Source organism: Tyto alba, unplaced genomic scaffold (genome assembly GCF_018691265.1).
Source record: "Tyto alba isolate M040663 unplaced genomic scaffold, T.alba_DEE_v4.0 Super-Scaffold_26, whole genome shotgun sequence".
NCBI classification, from domain to species: Eukaryota; Metazoa; Chordata; class Aves; order Strigiformes; family Tytonidae; genus Tyto; species Tyto alba.
The window spans coordinates 14,370,187-14,391,133 of NW_024881300.1; the positions used below are offsets into that span (position 1 = coordinate 14,370,187).

General features: G+C 35.3%; 1 protein-coding gene across 5 annotated transcripts in view; it reads left to right on the forward strand.

Annotated features, from left to right (window-relative positions):
* CDH11 (cadherin 11) overlaps positions 1-19,272 on the forward strand; it is an 83,187-nt gene extending 63,915 nt beyond the window's left edge. For all 5 annotated transcript variants that reach the window (XM_032990656.2, XM_032990652.2, XM_032990654.2 and 2 more), the window contains 10 exons: positions 59-353; positions 1,139-1,258; positions 1,750-1,917; positions 4,909-5,096; positions 6,607-6,860; positions 7,613-7,749; positions 7,949-8,070; positions 8,843-8,960; positions 15,122-15,373; positions 16,366-19,272. In XM_032990656.2, the coding sequence (XP_032846547.1) occupies positions 59-353; positions 1,139-1,258; positions 1,750-1,917; positions 4,909-5,096; positions 6,607-6,860; positions 7,613-7,749; positions 7,949-8,070; positions 8,843-8,960; positions 15,122-15,373; positions 16,366-16,862 (2,151 nt within the window). In that variant the 3' untranslated portion in view covers positions 16,863-19,272. The remainder of the gene's footprint in view (positions 1-58; positions 354-1,138; positions 1,259-1,749; positions 1,918-4,908; positions 5,097-6,606; positions 6,861-7,612; positions 7,750-7,948; positions 8,071-8,842; positions 8,961-15,121; positions 15,374-16,365) is intronic.
* Positions 19,273-20,947: the final 1,675 nt, after the last annotated feature.

Sequence of the window (20,947 nt, forward strand, 5' to 3'; positions counted from 1 at the left end):
AACACATACATGAAATGTATAAAACCTTGTTAAGGTATGTCTGTTTCTGATTTTGTAGCTTCATTCAGATATTGATTCTGGGGATGGAAACATTAAATACATTCTCTCAGGTGAAGGAGCAGGAATCATTTTTGTTATTGATGACAAATCAGGGAACATCCATGCAACAAAGACACTGGATCGAGAGGAGAGAGCTCAGTATACTCTCACGGCACAAGCTGTAGACAGGAACACCAACAGACCTTTGGAACCACCTTCTGAATTCATTGTTAAAGTTCAAGATATAAATGACAACCCACCTGAGTTTCTTCATGAAAACTACCATGCCAATGTGCCCGAGAGATCAAATGTAGGTAAGTACTAATAAATGCGCCTCAGTTCCTGGCCTTATGGAAGGTGTTGCATTGTCAGTATGTCTTAGCTTTATTTAGTTCTTATCATCTGGAATTTTCGGAAGTAAAATTTACTTCATGCTCAGCCAGTGACTTAGTCAATTTATCTAATTTGCTCACCAAATCAAACCCTGCACAGCTACTAACTGTCATTGTTGAAGTGTCTCTAGATGGTTCCTAGAAGAGGACTATTTGCTCCTAGGAAGGAATGTGAGGGTCCCCTGGAATTTATGGAGTGTGAATCCTCTGGAGTAAACATCAAGTTCTTTCCTCTAGCAGAGCTGTGTAATAAAGCTAAGGAGTTACTGCCGTACTATTTTTCCGTTTTCATCTTCTGTTTGAGTTTGTGTCTAAGAGATTTCTACAAGAATCATTTCTGTGAAACTTACTGAGGAAAATGTAAAAAGAAAATTCTATTGTTTGCCTGTCTAATGACAAAAGCAATATAACGCTTAAACTACTGAGGAAAAAAAAAAAAACACGTAATGGTACGGAGTGACTGCTGACTTTTATACATACACTGTTTAGAACATTAAGCCACATCACAGCTGGTGACAATGTTTTCAGATTGTACAAGTCTATTTTGTTGTATATAAATTGCAAAGTAAATTTTTTTCCTTTACCAAACCTGCAAATAAAAAAATTAAGGAATAGTTATGCTGTATGACTGTAAGCATCTCTGCGTAGTTCTTGCAGACATGTTTGCTTCTGACTGTATTTCTTCTGTGTTTGCTTTCCATTTTTAGGTACATCAGTTATTCAGGTAACAGCTTCAGATGCTGATGATCCTACCTATGGGAACAGTGCCAAACTGGTTTACAGTATTCTTGAAGGTCAGCCGTACTTCTCTGTGGAAGCTCAAACAGGTATTATTGAGCAGTTTATTTGAGTAGGACCTCATAACTGGAATATATTAAAATGAAGAACTAAATATATTGACTGAGGTAGTACAGTTGGGTATATCTACTGATGCTGATGTGTTTGACCAAAGCTTCCTTCATTCTCTCTTGATTCTAGCTAATCTCTTTTGCAGGTTGATCCTCTGGCATTTGGTAGAGCTTCTGGGTACACCCCTCTAGAAAGAGGATACTATTTCTTTTGTGGTATGATATGGTATGATAGAAATGGCAGTTTCTGTGCTGAACTGTAATTCTCCAGGTTTGTTCTATGTTCAACTGTATTGAATGTTTGGGCTACTTTCCTTGCATAGCCTGATGCACAGTGTAGGGAAAACAGAATCTGCACCATCACTGCAAATACTGCTGTATTTTAATCCAAGCTAAAAATGCAATATCCAATTTTTCATTATGTGAACCTGTGAAAATTTGTTTGTGCCATATTATCTTTGTATTTGTAGGAATTATCCGAACTGCCCTTCCGAATATGGACAGAGAAGCTAAGGAAGAGTATCATGTTGTAATACAGGCAAAAGATATGGGAGGACACATGGGAGGCCTCTCAGGGACAACCAAAGTGACAATTACACTTACAGATGTCAATGACAACCCACCAAAGTTCCCACAGAGTAAGTAACAACAAAATCCTTACTCACATTTACTACTGGTACCGATATTTGTATAGTCTCAGACATACTCATAACTTCAAAAATCAGTAACTGATTAATTATCACAGCACATGTGAATAGATAAATATTATTTACACATTTTTGCTAGTATCACAGAGCTTTAGTATATGAACTATTTGTTTTGTGTTGCAAAGTGAAACATTTTTTGAGGTCAAGGTTAGATTACAAAGATTCCTAGCACTGCACTTAATTTTTTAAACTACTGGAACATGTTATATTAGAAATATACCTAGGATATGATCTAGAAGACATAGTCTGGACACCTCTATTAATGGACAAAGAAGCCCCATTTCTTGAGGGCTCTCTTGTGAGTTAAATCAGTCAGAAATACTAGAAAATGTACCTACCCTGCAGCAGTGCTGGGAAAAGCTGGTTTACTTCCTTTCCCATTTTCATAATTATAATGTGGATGTAAAAGACACTATAAAAAAGCAAGCAGTGTTTACTACTCTGCTCAGACCACCAGAACTTTAAGAAATCATTATGGGGAAATAGAAGGAGGTTAAAACAAAAATCCTTGCATGTATTGTGTAGGAACAGATTCTTCTGTGTTGTGAGAGTTGTAATATGCAGTAGTCACATAGCATGTATGGAGCAGAAAGCTCTCCAGTTGGATTTATGCTGTTTGAAAGAAGTCTACAAGTGGCTTCATGTCATGCCTTTCAGTACTCCGAGTTCGTACCTATTTGCAAGCATAGTTATGATAACCATTTTCAATAAACAAATCTACTTTGTTTTTTTGCTGAAGATAGACAAAGGAAATGAGATCTACTTTATGTTCTTGCAGCTTTATTTCTCAGACTTGAAGTCTTTTGCATTTCTTGGCCCTTGTTGAAAGTGTTGCACAATCTATTAACAGCTTCTGATTATGCCCTTTGAGGTCTTTGACAGACCTTCAAGTGAGTGAGCATAATTTTTATTTCACATAGCCTTTCATTTTAAAGGTTGATGCTTCATCCTTTACTTTTATAAACACTCTTAGTAAATGGTGAATGTCCACAAGGATAAAAGTTAAGACTGGATACTCCTCAGGACTTATATTTACCATGGCAATACAAACTAAATTTGCTATAATTACATTTTTAAATTGATGATTGAAGTGTGTTTCTGGTGGTCAAATAAAGTCATTTTTTATACTTGTGCTATTTATTTTTCACATATAAAATTAATCAGGGCTGACATTAACAGATTCAGTCTTCACAGTTGGGTGGAAGTACATTAATGGACCCACACATCTGTTCTGCATCTCATCTCTGCATGGGTTGTTGGTTTTTTTTGAGTGCAGTGTACACCCCATCCCAAACCACCCTCTTTCTCCTCTGAGAAACTCTTATGACACTGATATATCCTGGACATGACCATCTCTCTAACAGCTCTTCTTCCATTGTTACAACTTCCTGGATCCTCGTGCAAGAGCTTAAATGACATAGCCAGTCCCTAAATATAAAAATCTATGTGAGCTTTTTCTACCATTCTAACAGGAAAATATTAAATCCTAAAAAAGTCAGGTTTTACATACCTCATAAACATACCTTTTCACTCTCAATGATAATCTGGGACCCCTGTACATAGTATTTTGTTGAGTAACTCCATCAAATGATGGATTTTTCTCTATAAATTCAAGACACTTTGCTGAGTGTTTTGGGAGAATATTTAAAATTATCAGAAATGCTAAATAGCAGTTACTCTACTTAATCATTCATCCCCAATTTAAGAACTTAATTTGGCATATTTTGTAACTCAAAACAAGGATTTGACCTGTTTATATAAACAACCAAGTGACTGATTTTTTTATTCTCATTTTCCTTTTTTTTGTTCATTGCTCAAACCCTTAATGAGCTATGTGCTTAAATTTTGGGTTATTTGTGACTGGAGTTAATGACCTATTTTGATGACATGTGCCAATTAATTGTTTTTATGGGTAATGATCCAAGTCCATGCCTTGTGTAAGTCTCCTGATGTTCATAGGGTACTTGTGTAGCAGCAATAGCAACTATGGAGGGGGGTGTAAATTAAATTATTTTATTTTCTCATTCTTTTTTATTCCCCAATTTATTAATGCTGATGAAGTGGCAGAAAATGCTGACATAGATTTGTACATTTAGGATCAGGTTATGTTACCTGGACTCTGGAGTGGGTTGGAGAGTCCCTGGAATCAATGCTGCCTAAAGGACAACTGTTGGATAAATTTATCCAGGAACAATATTGCTCTCATTTGGTGTCCCTTAATATGCAAGGAAAAACCTGTATGGCCACACATCTGTGGGATGTTTAGGGATGGTTTTCCTACTGGAGTTTGATGAGGGAAAACTGCTTTTTTTTTTTTTTGGTATGGAATCCCATACAAATTAGTATGTATTCTCTGTTGTGCTAAATTTTAATAATCATTTCTACTATATGTTCACAGTCTGGATTAAAGCCATAGAAAGCAGCAGATTTATTCTTTAGCCAGCACAGCATAGAGGTCTTATCCAATTCATTGTATATAATTTGTGGCTCCTGAATGAATGAGCAGAAAAGCTTCTGGACTCTACAGAGCTGAAGGTCATAACATGAGTCATATGAAAGAGAATTTTCCTTCCATTTTTGTAATAACATTTCTGATATGAAAAATAACCTTGATGTCACAACAATTTCTGCATTCTGAATGATTGTTTGTCTTTTTAACCCCACCTGAACAGAGATACACAGATGTTATGTAAAACACCAGTGAGGAAGTAATTTTATATATAGTAATGTGTTTTAAGAATTCACAGATGACTTGCTTCTTAGAGCTCTTTATAACATAACATTCCTTCAGGGGATTTGAAAATGTAAAAAAATACTGTGTTTATTTGGAACTTACAAGTTAAATGAGTAAATATACAACTGGAGAGCAGACTGCATATTTAAAGGAAATGTCTTTTTTTTTTTTTTTTTTTTTTCCACCAGGTGTGTACCAGATGTCGGTGTCGGAAGCAGCTGTCCCAGGAGAGGAAGTAGGAAGAGTGAAGGCCAAAGATCCAGACATTGGGGAAAATGGCTTAGTAGCTTACAGCATCATTGATGGAGATGGCATGGATATGTTTGAAATTACAACAGATTATGAAACTCAGGAAGGTGTTGTAAAGCTTAAGAAGGTGAGTGGTACCTACTAATGTGTAGTATTCTTTGTTGCTGACAGAATATTTGGTAATAATGGATTACCACCTAAGCTAAAATATCAGTAAATGCAATTTCACTTAATTTGTTTCTAAAACTGTGATTAACTCTTAATATTCCATTTCCCCATTAGCTGAATTGGAATGGAAGAAAATAACCAAGAAGAGTTACATAAATACTGTACAGTGGATTAATTGCCCAAAATAAATGAATTCATTATAAAAAGTCACGGTAAAATACAATGCCATCAGCTTCATTGTTAATGAAGTTTTGCCTAGTGCTGATAAGTAGCAGACATTCACTGTTGCTTTATGTTCAGTCTGAATAGCCTCATGCCCTATAGTTTGAATTCTTCAGCTGTGCATTGTCCACAATATTGTTTTGAAGGAGTCACAGGCTATGCAAAAAGCAGCAAAAATACTCAAGTGATTTCATATACAATCCATCAGTCTGAACTTTAAAAGTGATATTAAATGAGTTTTAAAGTACAAATTATAAATGATAAATCTTATTAATTCTTTAAGCATTATTATTTTGCCCTTTGTATCTTTATAGCTATTCATCTCTCTTGAACATAATTAAAACTCAGAGGAGAAGGCCTGGGCAACTTAACTTCAAAGTTAGCCCTGCCCTGCACAATAGTCTCTTCTCTCAGGAAGAGACTCAGAGGTCTCCTCTGGTCAGAACTATGCTGTGGTTCAATTACTGTGTCTGTTCTAGAGGTGGGAGTGTATTTTTTGTGTATTTTAAGATGTGGGCAAACTGTCACACCGTTCAGTCTATGGCGTTAGCATACTTTGTGAATTGGGGTTGGCACCTGCCTGATCATTTTGAGGCTACCAATACTGCAAAATTGCAGCCAGTTCATGTCAATGACAATACAGATATGCCGTGACTGATCAGGCTCCCAAAAGGACTTACCTTATGGGGCATTATTTCACCTCCCATTTATAAAGTGCTATGAGATCTATGGATGGAAAGAACAACAGAAATGAAAGCACTGCAAGCCATCTCCATATTTCCCATACCACTTAATTTAACTTCTCTGTGTCCTATCTCACGGTGCACCCAGTGGCAATTCAAGCCACATCCATATCTCTAAAGGAATGCCTGCCAGTTTGAGATAGATGAAATGTGGCATTTTGTGGGAACCTCTTTCCTACCCATTGCTCTGCTATGCTACCTAGAAGGCTGCATGAAGAAAAGGTTAATTTCCCCAGTAAAGATTATTTCTGGAGTGATACAGCAAGCAAAAAACAAGACATGGACTCTGTCATGATATTCTGAGTGCCTTCCTATGCTGCTCCATACATAGAATGTAGCTCCTTCCATTTGAGTCTTTATGTTTTTAAATACACACATTTCAGTCCAAGCTTGTTGACAGATGCTCACATTTGTTTTATGTCATTGAATACTAGGAGACTCCTTACTGCTTTTACACTCCAGTTTTACTAACTGTGGAATGTGTTGTCTTCTTGTTTCTCACAGGTCTTAGATTTTGAAACCAAAAAGTCCTACAGTCTCAAGGTAGAGGCAGCCAATGTACATATTGATCCTAAGTTCATCAGCAATGGGCCATTCAAGGACACAGTAACAGTGAAGATATCAGTGGAAGATGCTGATGAGCCACCTGTGTTTTTAAAACCAAGTTATGTTTTTGAAGTTCAAGAAAATGCAGCATCTGGTACTGTGGTTGGAAAAGTACATGCTAAAGACCCTGATGCTGCAAACAGTGCTATAAGGTATGCTTCGTTAGCACGGGCTGTTTCTTTCTAAGCATTAGCTTTTATAATTGTTATGCAAGTTATGCAATCACAGTAATATTCTAAATTCACCCAGAATATTAATAGCTCTAACCATACAGCATTTTTTTGTCTTCTTCCATAAGATACTAGCTTCTCAAAGCCTGTACCACTAAGATATCATAACATAGTTATGTCTAACTAAAATATGCCTAAGAACGTATGTGTTAGACTCTATTCTAAATTATATTTTCTATAAAATATCATATGCTGTTATCACAGCATGGGTTTTTTTTTTCAAAATATATAAGTCTATGTAGTAGATTAGAGATTATGTTGAGTAATTCTTAAGCCTTAATTGCTAATGACAAACACATACACACACCTATTTTCTGCAGTCACATTGGGTAGTCTTCTATTCATTTATTTTTGTTTGTCATGTTCTCAGTGTATATTAAATTATGAAACTCTGTTCTGTGGGCATAGCTAACGTTTCAAAAAATTGCAAGGTAAAGATACAAAATCCAGAGCTGTATAAAGCTGTAAAAATGTGTAGATAATGGATATTTAATAATTCAACCAGGTGAATCTCCTTTTAAAGTAATCCTTATCATCCCTTTGAAAATGCTATTAAGGGTAACAATAAATGCACTAATTACAATTATTTACAAAAAATGACATAGAACAAATCTGGATGCATGAAACTGCTTAATCCTTCTTTTATCTAATTGCTGACTTTCAATCTTCTTTAGATATTCAATTGATCGTCACACTGACCTTGAAAGATATTTTTTTATTAATGCAGAAGATGGCAATATCAAAACAATAAAAGCTTTGGATAGGGAAGAAATTGCTTGGCATAATATCTCTGTCTTTGCAGTTGAAGTCCGTAAGTATTTGACTGAGGTATTTTATAATTAATGGTATAAATTCTGTAATCCTCTAATTGTCTGAGTTTGATAAACTGCAATAAATCCCAGTAGAAATACTTTAGACTATTTCATTCTTACCTGGATACAGCTGAAATTTTGTTTGTTTTGAGAGGTTTTCCTGCTTCTGTTTCATTTCGGTTTTGCTTACTCCCATAGACAAACAGCACCAGGAGGCTAAAGTTCCAGTTGCAATTAAGGTTGTTGATGTTAATGACAATGCTCCAAAATTTGCAGCAGCCTATGAAGCGTTTGTCTGTGAAAATGCTCGAAGCAATCAGGTATGCCTGTGAATTTCTTTTTTCAGAGTGTTAGCCTGGTTTTGTGTTGGCATCAAATGAGTGGTAGTAAATTAATGTTTATTTTGAAATTTTGGCCAAAATGTCTAGAGCACACAGAAACGCACTTTCCTGTGTTATTATTTTGAACTGCTATCAACAGTTGTAGATACAGTGCTTTGTGCCTTGAATATGACTGGTGTTTACTAAATAACCACCACATGGGCAACCGAGTTGGCTGGGAGAAGCTATCCCAGTTGTGAGCCTGTTTTGGATATTACAGAAATGCTCAGAATCTTATGGGAAGAATCACAGCACAGTGCTTGTGGAGTTTAGCCTACAGATTTATCCCTGAAAAATCTGTGAGGAATAGAGGTTAGTATCACGCAGAAATATGGCTCTACACTTTTGCAGTTAGTGTAGCAGCTTGAAAAGGTCATTATGCTAACTCCCTCTGAGCTGCTGAGTTTTCTGCAGAATTTTGTTTAGTCTATTAAGTTATCATTAGCATATATTTGTATATAAGAATGTATATACATAGGTGTATACTTTTACATCTATAATTCTGTGTTGGTTAAATATAATAGCAAATAAAGATTGCCTGTTCTAGTTTGGAGTCTGCTATGTGTTTAAAATTGCATACATTTTTTGAGGTACTTGGGAGGTTTATGCAATTTCAAAATTATTTGTATTCAACACATTTCTCAGAATGCTGTTTATATGTGATGTATCCATAGAAGGAGTTATTTGTTTACAGAGTACTTTTCTTTTACAGCAATTTATTACAATTAGTGCTGATGACAAGGATGACTCGGCCAATGGACCAAGATTTATCTTCAGTTTACCACCTGAAATTATTCATAATCCAAATTTTACACTTAGAGACAACAGAGGTTTGTGGGAAGATTTCCTCTATACTAGAGTCCAAATAAATGACGAAGTAAAACTAATGGCCAACATAATGTCATGCAGCAGCATTTTCACTAACTTTGACAGAGTATCTGTTTTCCAGAGATTTAGGAAAGGAAGGCAGAAAAAATGTAGCTGAAATACAAGGGTGTTCTTAGAATAATGTAATACTTGTTAGCTCACTTTCATTTTTTTGAATACATATTTTAAATTATGTAATAATACCCTAGATGAAAAATTCACTGCCGTTTTATCCCCCAGGAAGAGGGTAAAAAACATTGACAAAAACATTTGCTAAATGTAATTGGCAAATCTCCTTGATTTAGAGAAAATTTACTTGTTAAGCTAAAATTAGCTAAGGCAAGATAAATTGTTAGGTTGCTTGTATTTGTTCACCTTACTCTCCTGGCTAGTTTTTGTAAATTATGAATCACAAGAGACATGGACTAGATTCCTCCTGGAGTAAAATCTCTGCCATGCTAACCTTTTGTAGGAAATATAAAAGTGGATTTCTGTTGTGAAACATACCCAGATTGGGTATATCTCAGGACAGGGGTATCCCAATACCTTTGCCAATTTTCTGTTCATGAAATATAGTGTAGCCTTGCCTTCAGATTGATGTTAAGTTATAAGCAATATGTAGTAAAAAAACCCAAAACCCCAGGCATAGGTGAGCATCAAAACTTATTTGATCATCTAACACAATAGCATCAGTGAAGCTAATTTGCCAGAGATTGAGGAAGCCAGAGGGGTGTAAACAGGAAAAAGACAGCTTCAGCCATTATATATATTTATTCCATTTATTTAATGATAATGAATATGATATTCTCATTCAATGTTCATTATTTTCCTGTATGCGGAAAAAACTGCTTCAGCTTCTAAGAAATTGGTAATAATTAGCAAGCTTTAACATTTGAAGGAAATTTGACTCTTGTCTGAAAAGTAGAACTCAGTTGAACTGGTTTAAATAATGAATCCAAATGATTTCTTATATATTGCCAAAAGTACAAAAGGCAACATAATCCAGATACATTATTTCAGTAAAAACTTTTTTCTCTCAAGTGTTATGTTGTGTCATACTTTATATCTATATCAACATCTGAAGTGAGAGTAATTATCATCAGAGTTCCCAAACAAAATTTCTGTTATTCTTGAATGATCAAAGTAATACTGTTGCCTAGTGCTTGACACATGTACATACATAAGCAATTCCTAAAGGATCCAGTGGAGGGGATATATTTATTCTCTTTAAAGTAGTAAAACACAGTTTTTGAAAAATTGATTAATGTATTTTTAGAAAGAAGTAGATGAAAAATTATTCTTTCCTTGAGACCCTGAGGCCAAGTTTCTCTTTAAAAGATATTTTATGGTCATCATATCAAACTGAAAATGGATTAGATTTTATAATCTTTAACAGAGGAAGCATAGGTCAGAATTGAGATGCTCTGATACAGCTGCAGGGAAGTGGCATCATATTTCCTGACTCCAACCAATTCCACTAATCCTTCATTTCCCTATGCAGAAAATTCATTCTTTTTTTTTTAATGACAAAATTAAACCAGATAAAAATGTTCTGTAAGTGAAATTATGATGTCAGGTGAATGTAGTGACTGGACCTGACAATACTGCAAAAAGTTATTTCAGCAAGGCAGTATTTAAGGATTGAATCTTCCTGTATAGTTTTGTGTTCGGGAAATGAATAGTGTAATTAAGTCCATCCATTTCCATTCTGTCTTTCCCTCATTTTTGTACAATCCTCAGTGCAGTGATACTGTGAATTTAACTATTTCTGTGGGGTTTTTTAAAGTAAGTTATGGTAGAGAGCAAAGTTAAAAAGTTAAAATTCTATCTACTTCCATGTAAAAAAACCTTCTCAGAGAGAGTGTTTTACCATTTCCAAGTCAAATAATTTAAATGATTATGTAAAGTGGTTTTTTTTTTCAATTGTAAATCTGAGTTGTCTATCTACCAATGCACCACTTTCAGAGGGAATTGCTAGTTTCAAAGAAAAATGGCTTTATTAACTGTGGAGAACAGTTAATGAAAACTCCAGTGTTTGGGTCTACTACAGAACTTTAAAGTGAATACAGTCCTATAATTATCATTTAACAGAGTTTCTTTCTACCAACTCTTAAAAGTAATCACATATTGCAGTAATCCAAAAAACGTAATCACATTCAACATCCTATTAATAGCCTACTGTGTTACCAAGTTTTTCAGCTAAGACTATCTTCCATAGAAAACATGAGATAATGGCTTATCACATGCTGTGATAAAGCACTGAATTACTTTTGTGCTGTTTACTTACATTATACCATGTAAATAAACAGCACTGTATTTGCCCAGGCTCTGTTCAGTTTTACTCCCATTGAAGTCAGAGCTTCAAAAGAGCAGTAGAGGCTTGTGACACTTCACAGAAGAGAGACGGATTTTTCGCAAATGGATTTCCTGCTTTTAATACCACTCTGTCCAAAACTGAAATGCCCTTTACTTGGGCCCACTCACCTTGTGTGGAGGCCTGGCACACAGCCAGTGTTGCTGGACGGGTTGCAACCACTTTGCTTTACCATGCTGCACAAAGATGAATTACACTGCAGTAGCAAAAGTGAGGTGTAGTACTCTTCTCAAATACACAAGATAGTGCTTCACAAAGATTGAAATTAAATTTGTAAGTCCACAAAAACCCACTTTTTAAATAGATATATGTCCTTTGCCTCTTAATTTCAGACCTTTTAATCAAGACATTTTGAAACATATGAACAATAAAGTTATGGGATTTTGCCATGGGTTATCCACAGCAATTGCCACTGCCTGGTAATGATTTTATATGATTATACCCCTGAAATTGTTTAGGTTTCCTGCTGTATCAGCACTCACATTCTGTCTGGTATAGGCGATAGTGTTCACACTGCAGTCAGCTGCTTTAGTCTAGAAACCTCCTTACACAATATATATCTGTTAAGCCCCCAAAAGCTAAGCTACGTTTGCCTGTATGTAGAGGAAAAATTGGAAAACCATCAATGAGATCACCACAGAAAAAAATGAAATTCAAAGGTCAGGAAAATCACTATAAAGATCACCATAAAGTAATGCAATTTTAACTTCTAATTGTGAAGATTTCATGGAGAGTATCGGTAATCTTCACTTAAAATACTTTTGGATATTGGATATCCCAGACAATAATAGCTGGAAAAATGAGAGCATGTGTAATTTTCTGCATGGCATTGAGATGGCTGGTTTCTTCCTTCTGCCTTGTGTTAACCTCCATTGTGTTTGTTAAGGCTGTCAGTCAAGTGGCTCCCATATGTGTTAAGTAATAGTTTTAAGCTGATATTGACATTTAACTTCTGTTTCTTGACTTAAAAAATGCCATTATACCCGGATTATAGTTATACTCCTGGGAGTTGAAAATAATGAAAAAGCAAGAATAAGAATATTAGCTAGGATTATATGTTATCTTTTATCTAGGTAAAAGAGGTTTTTTCCTCTTATGGGATATTTCTTCTAAATGTGAGAAGTGAACATAAACAGAAAAAAAAAATTTAAAATGACCTTTTAGGTTTGATATATGGTAGTCCTTTTTAAACTTTAGCCAGGCGTGTTGATTGGATTTTTCTTTTTAAAAAATTATATTAAACTAGAAATCACTTAAAATTAAACCAGATAAATCAACCATTGGATCAAATTCAGCCTTAGTGTAATATAATTGACTGCAATGGTTTTGGCTAGTCTATATAATAACTGAACAATTTGCTATCCTTTTCTTATTTCTAGTTAGGAATAGTATTTAAGCTGCAAAATTTCAATAAAATACAATATGATATGATATAATATAATACACATAGACAACAGACTAAATATACTAGTATAGGACATTGCCTGTGTTTCCTTCCATATTGCCTTTGCAGCCTCTGGGCAGTTGTAGCTCTGTCCACTATTAATATTTATATTTTTTGCCACAAGAATAATCTGTCCTGTTGTGATCTTTCATTTAAAACAGCAAATCTTTGTTCTCATATTGAGGAAATGAATTATTAAATGCATTTTAGAGAACCCTGTGGGATAGTTTTATTCTATATGAATACATATTAGTTCAAGTATTAGTTGATAGGTTAATAGGTATTAGATGTTACATTTCTACTTATACCAAATTGTTATAAGCTCATTAATTTAAAGTCCTAAAATAAGACTCCTATCATACAAATACTGATATCACTAAGGTTCTTTAAAAAAATTGTGTTACAAAGCCTAGCTGGGCAAATGTTGCATGTAAACATTTAGGAGGTTAGAAAGACTCTGAAAAGAGATGAAGAGCAGCTCCAAAAATCACAAGTTAATAATTAATCAGATCTTTATCAGCTTCTCTGTCCTTAGCAAATATGACCATCATGTAAAGAAGTTAACAAGCTGTTTTCTATCCAAATATTATTTTTAAATTTCAGTATCAGTCTACAGTTCTGTCATGCTGAAGTAACCACACTGGGCATCTGGTGTGGTGGGCCTGACAGGAGATGTATAGATATGGGGAGATTAATTAATTTCACATGTAACAAACAACAAACAGATCCTATCTAGGAGAGTCCTAAAAAATATTCATGCTTTCTGGTGTGATCTGCAGAAGTTACTAGTGGGAGAGTCAGATAAGCAGCACCCTAGTGCAAATATCCTTCTCATCCCATAAATTGAGCTGTGTCCACCAAATTTGCAGTTTCAGACCTTGTCCTACATCAGGGGTACTGTCTGCAAGGGTGGTTAATATAAAGCAATAATGCTTCTCTTTTGGTATAATTTATTCACAAACTTTCATGGAAATATCAAAGATTAGATCATTAAGAGAGGTTTTATGATTTGAATTATTAAATCCTGGAGTTTATGCTGACTCTTCAAGAGGAAAATGATTAATCTTCTGCAGTTGCCCAAGGCAACAGTAAAATGGGCACCGTTGGAGGTGACTAGCCCTCCCTTAGTAGATAAAAGAACCATTCTTTTTTTATTATTATTATTATTATTTCCCTTCTATAGTGAAAAATAAAGATCATGGCAAAACAGAAAAGGTTGTGTGAAGTAGATCCTCATCCAAAACTAGTTTTTGAAGGTCTGAAAACCACAGATATGATTGTTTCATTTTATTTACTTCAGGATGTTTACAATTTTATAAACTTTGGATCAGTCTGAGAACTGAGAGACAAGGAGCACAATAAAGGAATGCTGTTCATGTTTCCTAGCCTATGTCTGGAGCAGCTGGGAGCAGGAAGCACAGGCTGTCTCATCCTAGCGTTTCATGTCACACAATTCCCTTTCAAATATTTTTGCCCCAGGAAGTAGGAAGGACTATCCAAAATGATTGTCTGTGCTGAGATGACAGCTTGGTTTCCATCCCCTGCACCAGGAGGCCCACGGCAGGCAACCACTCAGTGAGAACAACTGGAAATACTGTTAGAGCAATACTTTAACTCTTCCTCATACCCATGTAATTCAAAATGTGCCCAGACATACTGTGTATAAATGATCAAGCTTTCCAAACTCTGGCTTTGGGACTTTGGGTGAAAACCAGGTTCTGATAAAATACTGCATTTCTTACTGAAACAGGTCAACCCTGAGGCTCAAATCTGCTAATACACAGCAAATGTTGGCTTTCATTTTGGTGGGAGTCTCATTCACACAGGACATTTTGGTACAGATTTTGGCCTTGCATTCCTGTAGGTCTGACACCAAGAATAATAAATCAGGGAGATTTGTTTTGTTCCCCTCCACTGAAGTCTTTAATTCTGGAAATACACTAGAACCAGTTCAAGAAACGATACCAAGGCCCAGTCATGCTGGCAGTTGATGAAGTATTGTGAGTTTCCCAGAATGTTTGTAGGGTGCTAAAAGGAGGTACTAACAGAGATTTTTTGTGATCCTTGCATTACCCTCATCACCCTAAAATAAATAAAATTGAGTGTGGTACTATATAAATGAAACACAATACTGTAATTGCTCTTGGGTTACTAGGAAGGTGATACTTTGTACAGGTTTATTGTACAAATAATGCTAAGTCATCTGAAAATTCAGAGCCATGGTAGCAAGATATATTTTGTCAATATTCACTAAGAGGATGACTTTGTGGAAAAAGTAATGATGACTATCTCTCTTCTTTAAACAGATAACACAGCAAGTGTTCTTGTTAGACGTGAAGGATTTAGTCGACAAAAGCAAGATTTGTATCTTCTTCCTATTGTAATAAGTGATGGTGGACTCCCCCCTATGAGCAGCACCAACACCCTCACCATTCGGGTCTGCGGCTGTGACAGCAACGGCTCCTTGCTCTCCTGTAACGCTGAAGCCTACATCCTCAATGCTGGATTAAGCACTGGAGCTTTAATTGCTATTCTTGCTTGCATTGTGATTTTGTTAGGTAAAAAAGTTTTTTACTTATTACTCTTCTATACTTGTTTGTGTTAGAAAATTAACCTTGCCTTCAGCTTCAAGATGGATAAATGAATCTTAATTTCTTAGCTTTTAGTTTTATAAGAGGTACTTATCTGCTTGTCTGAAAGGCAGTATATGATAACTGCAATAACAAACACCAATGAGTTTGTCTACATGTGGTCAGAGATTGTCCTTTTGTGGCCTAATATCAGTTAATCAGGGACACTGTTTAAAGGCGGTCGTGACACAGTTTTAAGTTTTGTGATCTTCCCTGGATGACAAATTCCTTATTGAGGTCAGCCAGGATTAATGGCTCCTGCCAGATATTTTCCTCTAACTCCTCTTATGTTGAAGACAAATGAATGGCTCAGAGGACTTGCTTTTAAGAAAGTGCTGCAAAGCATTTCCTGATGATTTGAAAATATTTATGTAAAATGTTTTGATTTGCCCATAGTAGTTTTTAGTCTTTATTTTCTTACATATTTTAAAGATATTTTATAGAAATTTTAAGTGAGAGGGAACACAACGACAAAGGCATGTGTTTTGAGGTGTTGCTTAAGAAAAATTCCATTTTCATGGAAATGAAACATGGAATTAGAGCTAAGCTTTGGGCATACAGAAGACAGTAAGGATTGATCCTTGTTTTGTTGCAGATATACATGTGATAGGGCTGCTCAAAAGCAGCATCACTTGGGACCCACAAATGCTTTTCTTGAATTAGTCTCGCAGTAATGAGCAATTAGTAAGAGCAATGGCATTCAGCCCAAACAGGAAACCTCAAATCAGTATATTCAATTCTGTGTACAAACATCGATGCTTTTACCAGGTAGATATGCTAAAAATGCAGATGTTAGCAAAAATGCATGATGAACTGCAGTACAAAAGCTGTGAGGTTTCAGTGAATGCAATGATCTATTTATAAAGGAGCTATTGTTTGAGTGCAGTCTAACTTGCCTTTTTTTTTTTTTTTTCCTATAGTAATTGTAGTGTTGTTCGTAACACTGAAAAGACAGAAAAAAGAACCTCTGATTGTTTTTGAAGAAGAAGATGTCCGAGAGAACATTATTACTTATGATGATGAAGGAGGAGGCGAGGAAGATACTGAAGCTTTTGATATAGCTACTTTGCAGAACCCTGATGGCATCAATGGATTTATTCCTCGTAAAGACATAAAACCTGAGTATCAGTATATGCCAAGACCAGGGCTTCGGCCAGCTCCTAATAGTGTTGATGTTGATGATTTCATCAACACAAGAATACAAGAGGCTGATAATGATCCAACTGCTCCTCCTTATGACTCTATTCAGATCTATGGCTATGAAGGAAGAGGCTCAGTGGCTGGTTCACTTAGCTCATTAGAGTCAGCGACAACAGATTCTGATTTGGACTACGACTATCTACAAAATTGGGGACCTCGATTTAAGAAACTTGCAGACTTGTATGGCTCCAAAGACACTTTCGATGATGATTCTTAACAATAAAGTTTAAGATTTGGCCTTAAGAACTGTGTCCGATGTTCTGAAGAATCCAGAAGAAATGTAAGCAGGTATTTTTTTAAAAATCAAGAAAAATCACATTTAAACATTTAAGTTTGACAGAGAGGATTCCTTTGATAAAAAAAGGACATAGAAGTGGTAAATACTGTGAAGTACCTTTTCCTACAAAAGGCAAATACAGAAGTTGGCTGCCAACTTCACTAAAGGAAAAAACCCACTTAAGAAATACAAAATATTTAAATGAAGGAAAATGCTAAAAGCAAACCTACAAATAAGGGAAATCTTTTGTGTATTATGAACATCTAAATCTCTTATGTCAAAGAAGCTTCCACAAATTAGAAAAGATAACAGTTCTGAGCTGTAATTTCGCCTTAAACTATGGACACTCTGTATGGTAGTGCATTTTTAAACTTGAAATATATAATATTCAGCCAGCTTAAACCCATATGATGTATGTACAGTACAATGTACAATTATTATGTCTCTTGAGCATCAAACTTGTTACTGCTGATTCTTGTAAATCTTTTTGCTTATACTTTCATCTTGAACTAATACGTGCCAGATATAAAAACTCTGTCTTGTTGCAGTGGGAGGCGCCCTATTTCTATGTCATTTTTAATGTATCTATTTGTACAATTTTAAAATTCTTATTTTAGTATACATACAAATATCAGTATTCTGACATGTAAGAAATGTTACAGCATCACACTTATATTTTATGAACATTGTACTGTTGCTTTAATATGTGCTTCAATATAAGAAGCAGACTTTGAAATAAACTGATTCTTTTTTAATTCTTGTTCTGGTTATTAAGCATATAAGGAAAAACATAGTGTTTCTAATGTCCCATTTATAGTTCTGACTAATTTACTACGATTGTGATCTTTTAATAGCCTTATTTATTATGTGTTTGTAGTTGGTTTGTTGCCTTGTTAAGTGATTATTTAAAAATCAAGTACATTTTACAAATGTTTTTTAGATTAAAAAAAATGTAATGTCTGGTGAACATTTTGTACCCTCTCTATCTACAGCTTGTGGCTGCTCCCAGAACACGGTAATAATCTTCATATAATACTACTGTGTTTTCTGGATTAAATTAAGTGTAATACTTTTCAATATTTCCCATGTAATATGCATTTATCTTATATCTTAGAAATTCCAGAGGTTTCAGAAATGACTTTGTAAGTGGACAGGAGTACTCTGTACTTAAAATTTACTCCAGGCTTGTGAATTTCCGTATCTGTGCTAAGCTTCTGTGGATTCTAGAGACTTAAATCTGACCCAGTTTAGCTATAAGTTCCCTAAAGACTGTTCTACCTGACAATTACTTTACCTGAGTAGTAATTAAGATTCAGGCACTTTCTTTTTTTTTTGATTTTTTTTTTTGTTTGTTTGTGGCAGCAGAATAGCATTGTCTACTGATAGGAAGACATTTTAATTTGTGATGACAGAAATACAGAGTGCTTTCAGAGTTGTTCTTTGTAATGTATGTTTTTAATCAAAAAATGATCTATAACTTTTTTTATATTAGTTCAGAATGAGCAAGGGATTGGAATATGTTCTGCACATCAACATTTTCAGCATCTGTGTACAGCTGTACTTCTGCTAAATTTAATATAGTTTGCTGTTTAGGGTCAGAGATCAGCAGCTGCAATATGGGAAGAGGCAATAAATAGAAATTATATACATTTTTCTACCATTCATTTTACAGAACCTGTCCTTCATTTGCAGTCAGGTACCAACCTGCTTGATCTGAGAGGAAATCTGATTTGTTGATGTATTGCTTTTATGAAGACCCCCATATATGTAGTTAGATTAAAATTTAACTCGTTAAAATTATGAATGATGTTTCAGCTCTATATTCATAACGTATTCACTTGTCCCATTATATCCCTATGTTTTATAAGGCAGAGTTTGCTAAATCAGCAGATTTGCTCTAAAATGTTTATTGTAATTCACTTTATTATAGCTGTATGCATTCTCTGTAATTCTATAGTTTATTATTAACTTGGTTCAAATTTCTTTGGTTGTTGATTTTTCTCTGTTTATAATCCAAAGAATATTTTGCTAGATTTGCACATTTCTCCATTATAAATTTAAATAAACATTAAAAAATGAAATGAGTATCAATTTACAAATTAACAAATTGAAATAAATTAAAAGAAGTCATTTGTAGGACTCCGTCCTCATTGATGCTATCTGGGTTTATTTCACTTTTGAGGAAGTTTTAGAATTAATAACTGCATTTTCTACATTTTTATGTTTAATTTTTAAGAAGGACATTGTCAACTACATTTTTTAATAGTTTTAAGTGCTTTGAGTTTTAGTCTCTATTGTTTGTAGCACTCTCGTAGATGCTTGGAAATAAATTTTCTTTCCCTGCTGGTTTTGTCCTTTTTCATTTGATTATTTTTCCCCTTCCCAGTGAATATGCAATTATCATAGTGCTTTATTAAGTTAGTCTTGCTAATCTCAGCCAACACTACCTCTGAAATGCTGGGAATTATACTCATTATGTATCATCTGCAGCACCCCAAATGAACAGCATGTTTTGGCACAACAACAGGACATTTACTTATGTTAAACTTCACAGCAGTGGTCACTGGAGTCTCAGGTTTATAATCTGACAGTGTAAAAACCAGCCCAGTGCAGCAGTACTGGGTTTGTCCCCAACACAAATCAGAGAAGGCTGTGGACTCAGGTCATAGTTTGTTGCAGTGCTCCCAAGGATCTGATCGACATGGGAAGGAATTTACTTGCACAAGTTACATTAGCGTAGTCTCTCTCTCTTTATGACTGAGCTCAGGGAAGGACTGAGCCTCACGTCCATGGAAGGCAACTGAAAGATTAATTACAACTTCAGTGGGTTTGAAGACAAACCCTAATTAAAAGAAGGATCACCACGACTGAGCCAGGTAAGGTAAGGGACAGTAGCAAGTACAGGTGATGTTTTGGCATCTTTTTTCCTCTCTTGTAAATCCTCTCTGAGACATCATCTGTGGGGGAGGACACAACAAAACCCCTCCAGATACCTTCAGTAACAGACAGTGCGATGTTACCAGGAGTGACATTTATTTTGTGAGCTGGGTACGTGTATGTGTTCCTGTTGGAAAAAGTAAGCAGCAACTTGTCTAGCTGCCTATCACTAGAAGAACTTGCATCTGAGCAAGTTTGACATGCCCCCCATCTCATGTATATCCTCTGTGCATTTGTACACAATTTCTCTCGACACTGATAATGAAGCAATTAGGTATGCAAGTTCAGTGCTGGTTGCTAAGGGAACTCTCAAAACTTACATGGATATGGAAAGGAAGGGTTTGATTGGGATTTTTTAGATTGCCTCTGTCATGTTCTTGCCATTATGTCACGCAGTTTTTGATACTGTGTCAAGGCGTACAAGCTTGCAAGCTTGCCACCAACTTCTATGTGATCTTGTGTAAGATCATGCCTCAGAAACTGATATGACCACAAATGAGAAAAGCTTTTAAATAATTTGCATGTCTTCTTGGCTCCATATTATTGTCTGACTGACAAAATAAAATGCTGAATTTTACCATGTTGGTACTGATAAGCTTACAGAAAAAGTGAAGAATAGGAATTTAAATCAGGCTCACAAAGAGGCAACCTTAGCTTTCTGGGACCCAAAAGCATGGAATTCTCTGTCTTCCCCAGCCAGGAGAATTCTCAGAATTACATGTTTTTATTGAAAGGCTCATTAAACAAAAATCTAGGTAGACCCTGGCCAGGTTTCCCCTTTGGTGATTGATTGAAATTTTGAGCTACTGTAACTAAAGCCGAACAATCAGCACCAGAATCACATTCTGTATTAAAAAAAAAAAAAAAAAGGGGGGGGGGGGAGGGGGAAGGGCACGGACGGGAGAAAAGAAAAAGGAATGGCTTGTGAAGGGGAATGGGTGAGCTTGTCAGAATTATCTAGATGCAGGTCTCTGGAGCTTTGCTATTGCTTTCACTAATTTGAGCTGAGACTAAGGATCAACCAGTTTGAGCCAGTTCCATGTCCAGGCATGTTAGTGAACAAGTTTTCCATTATTTAATATCACTAA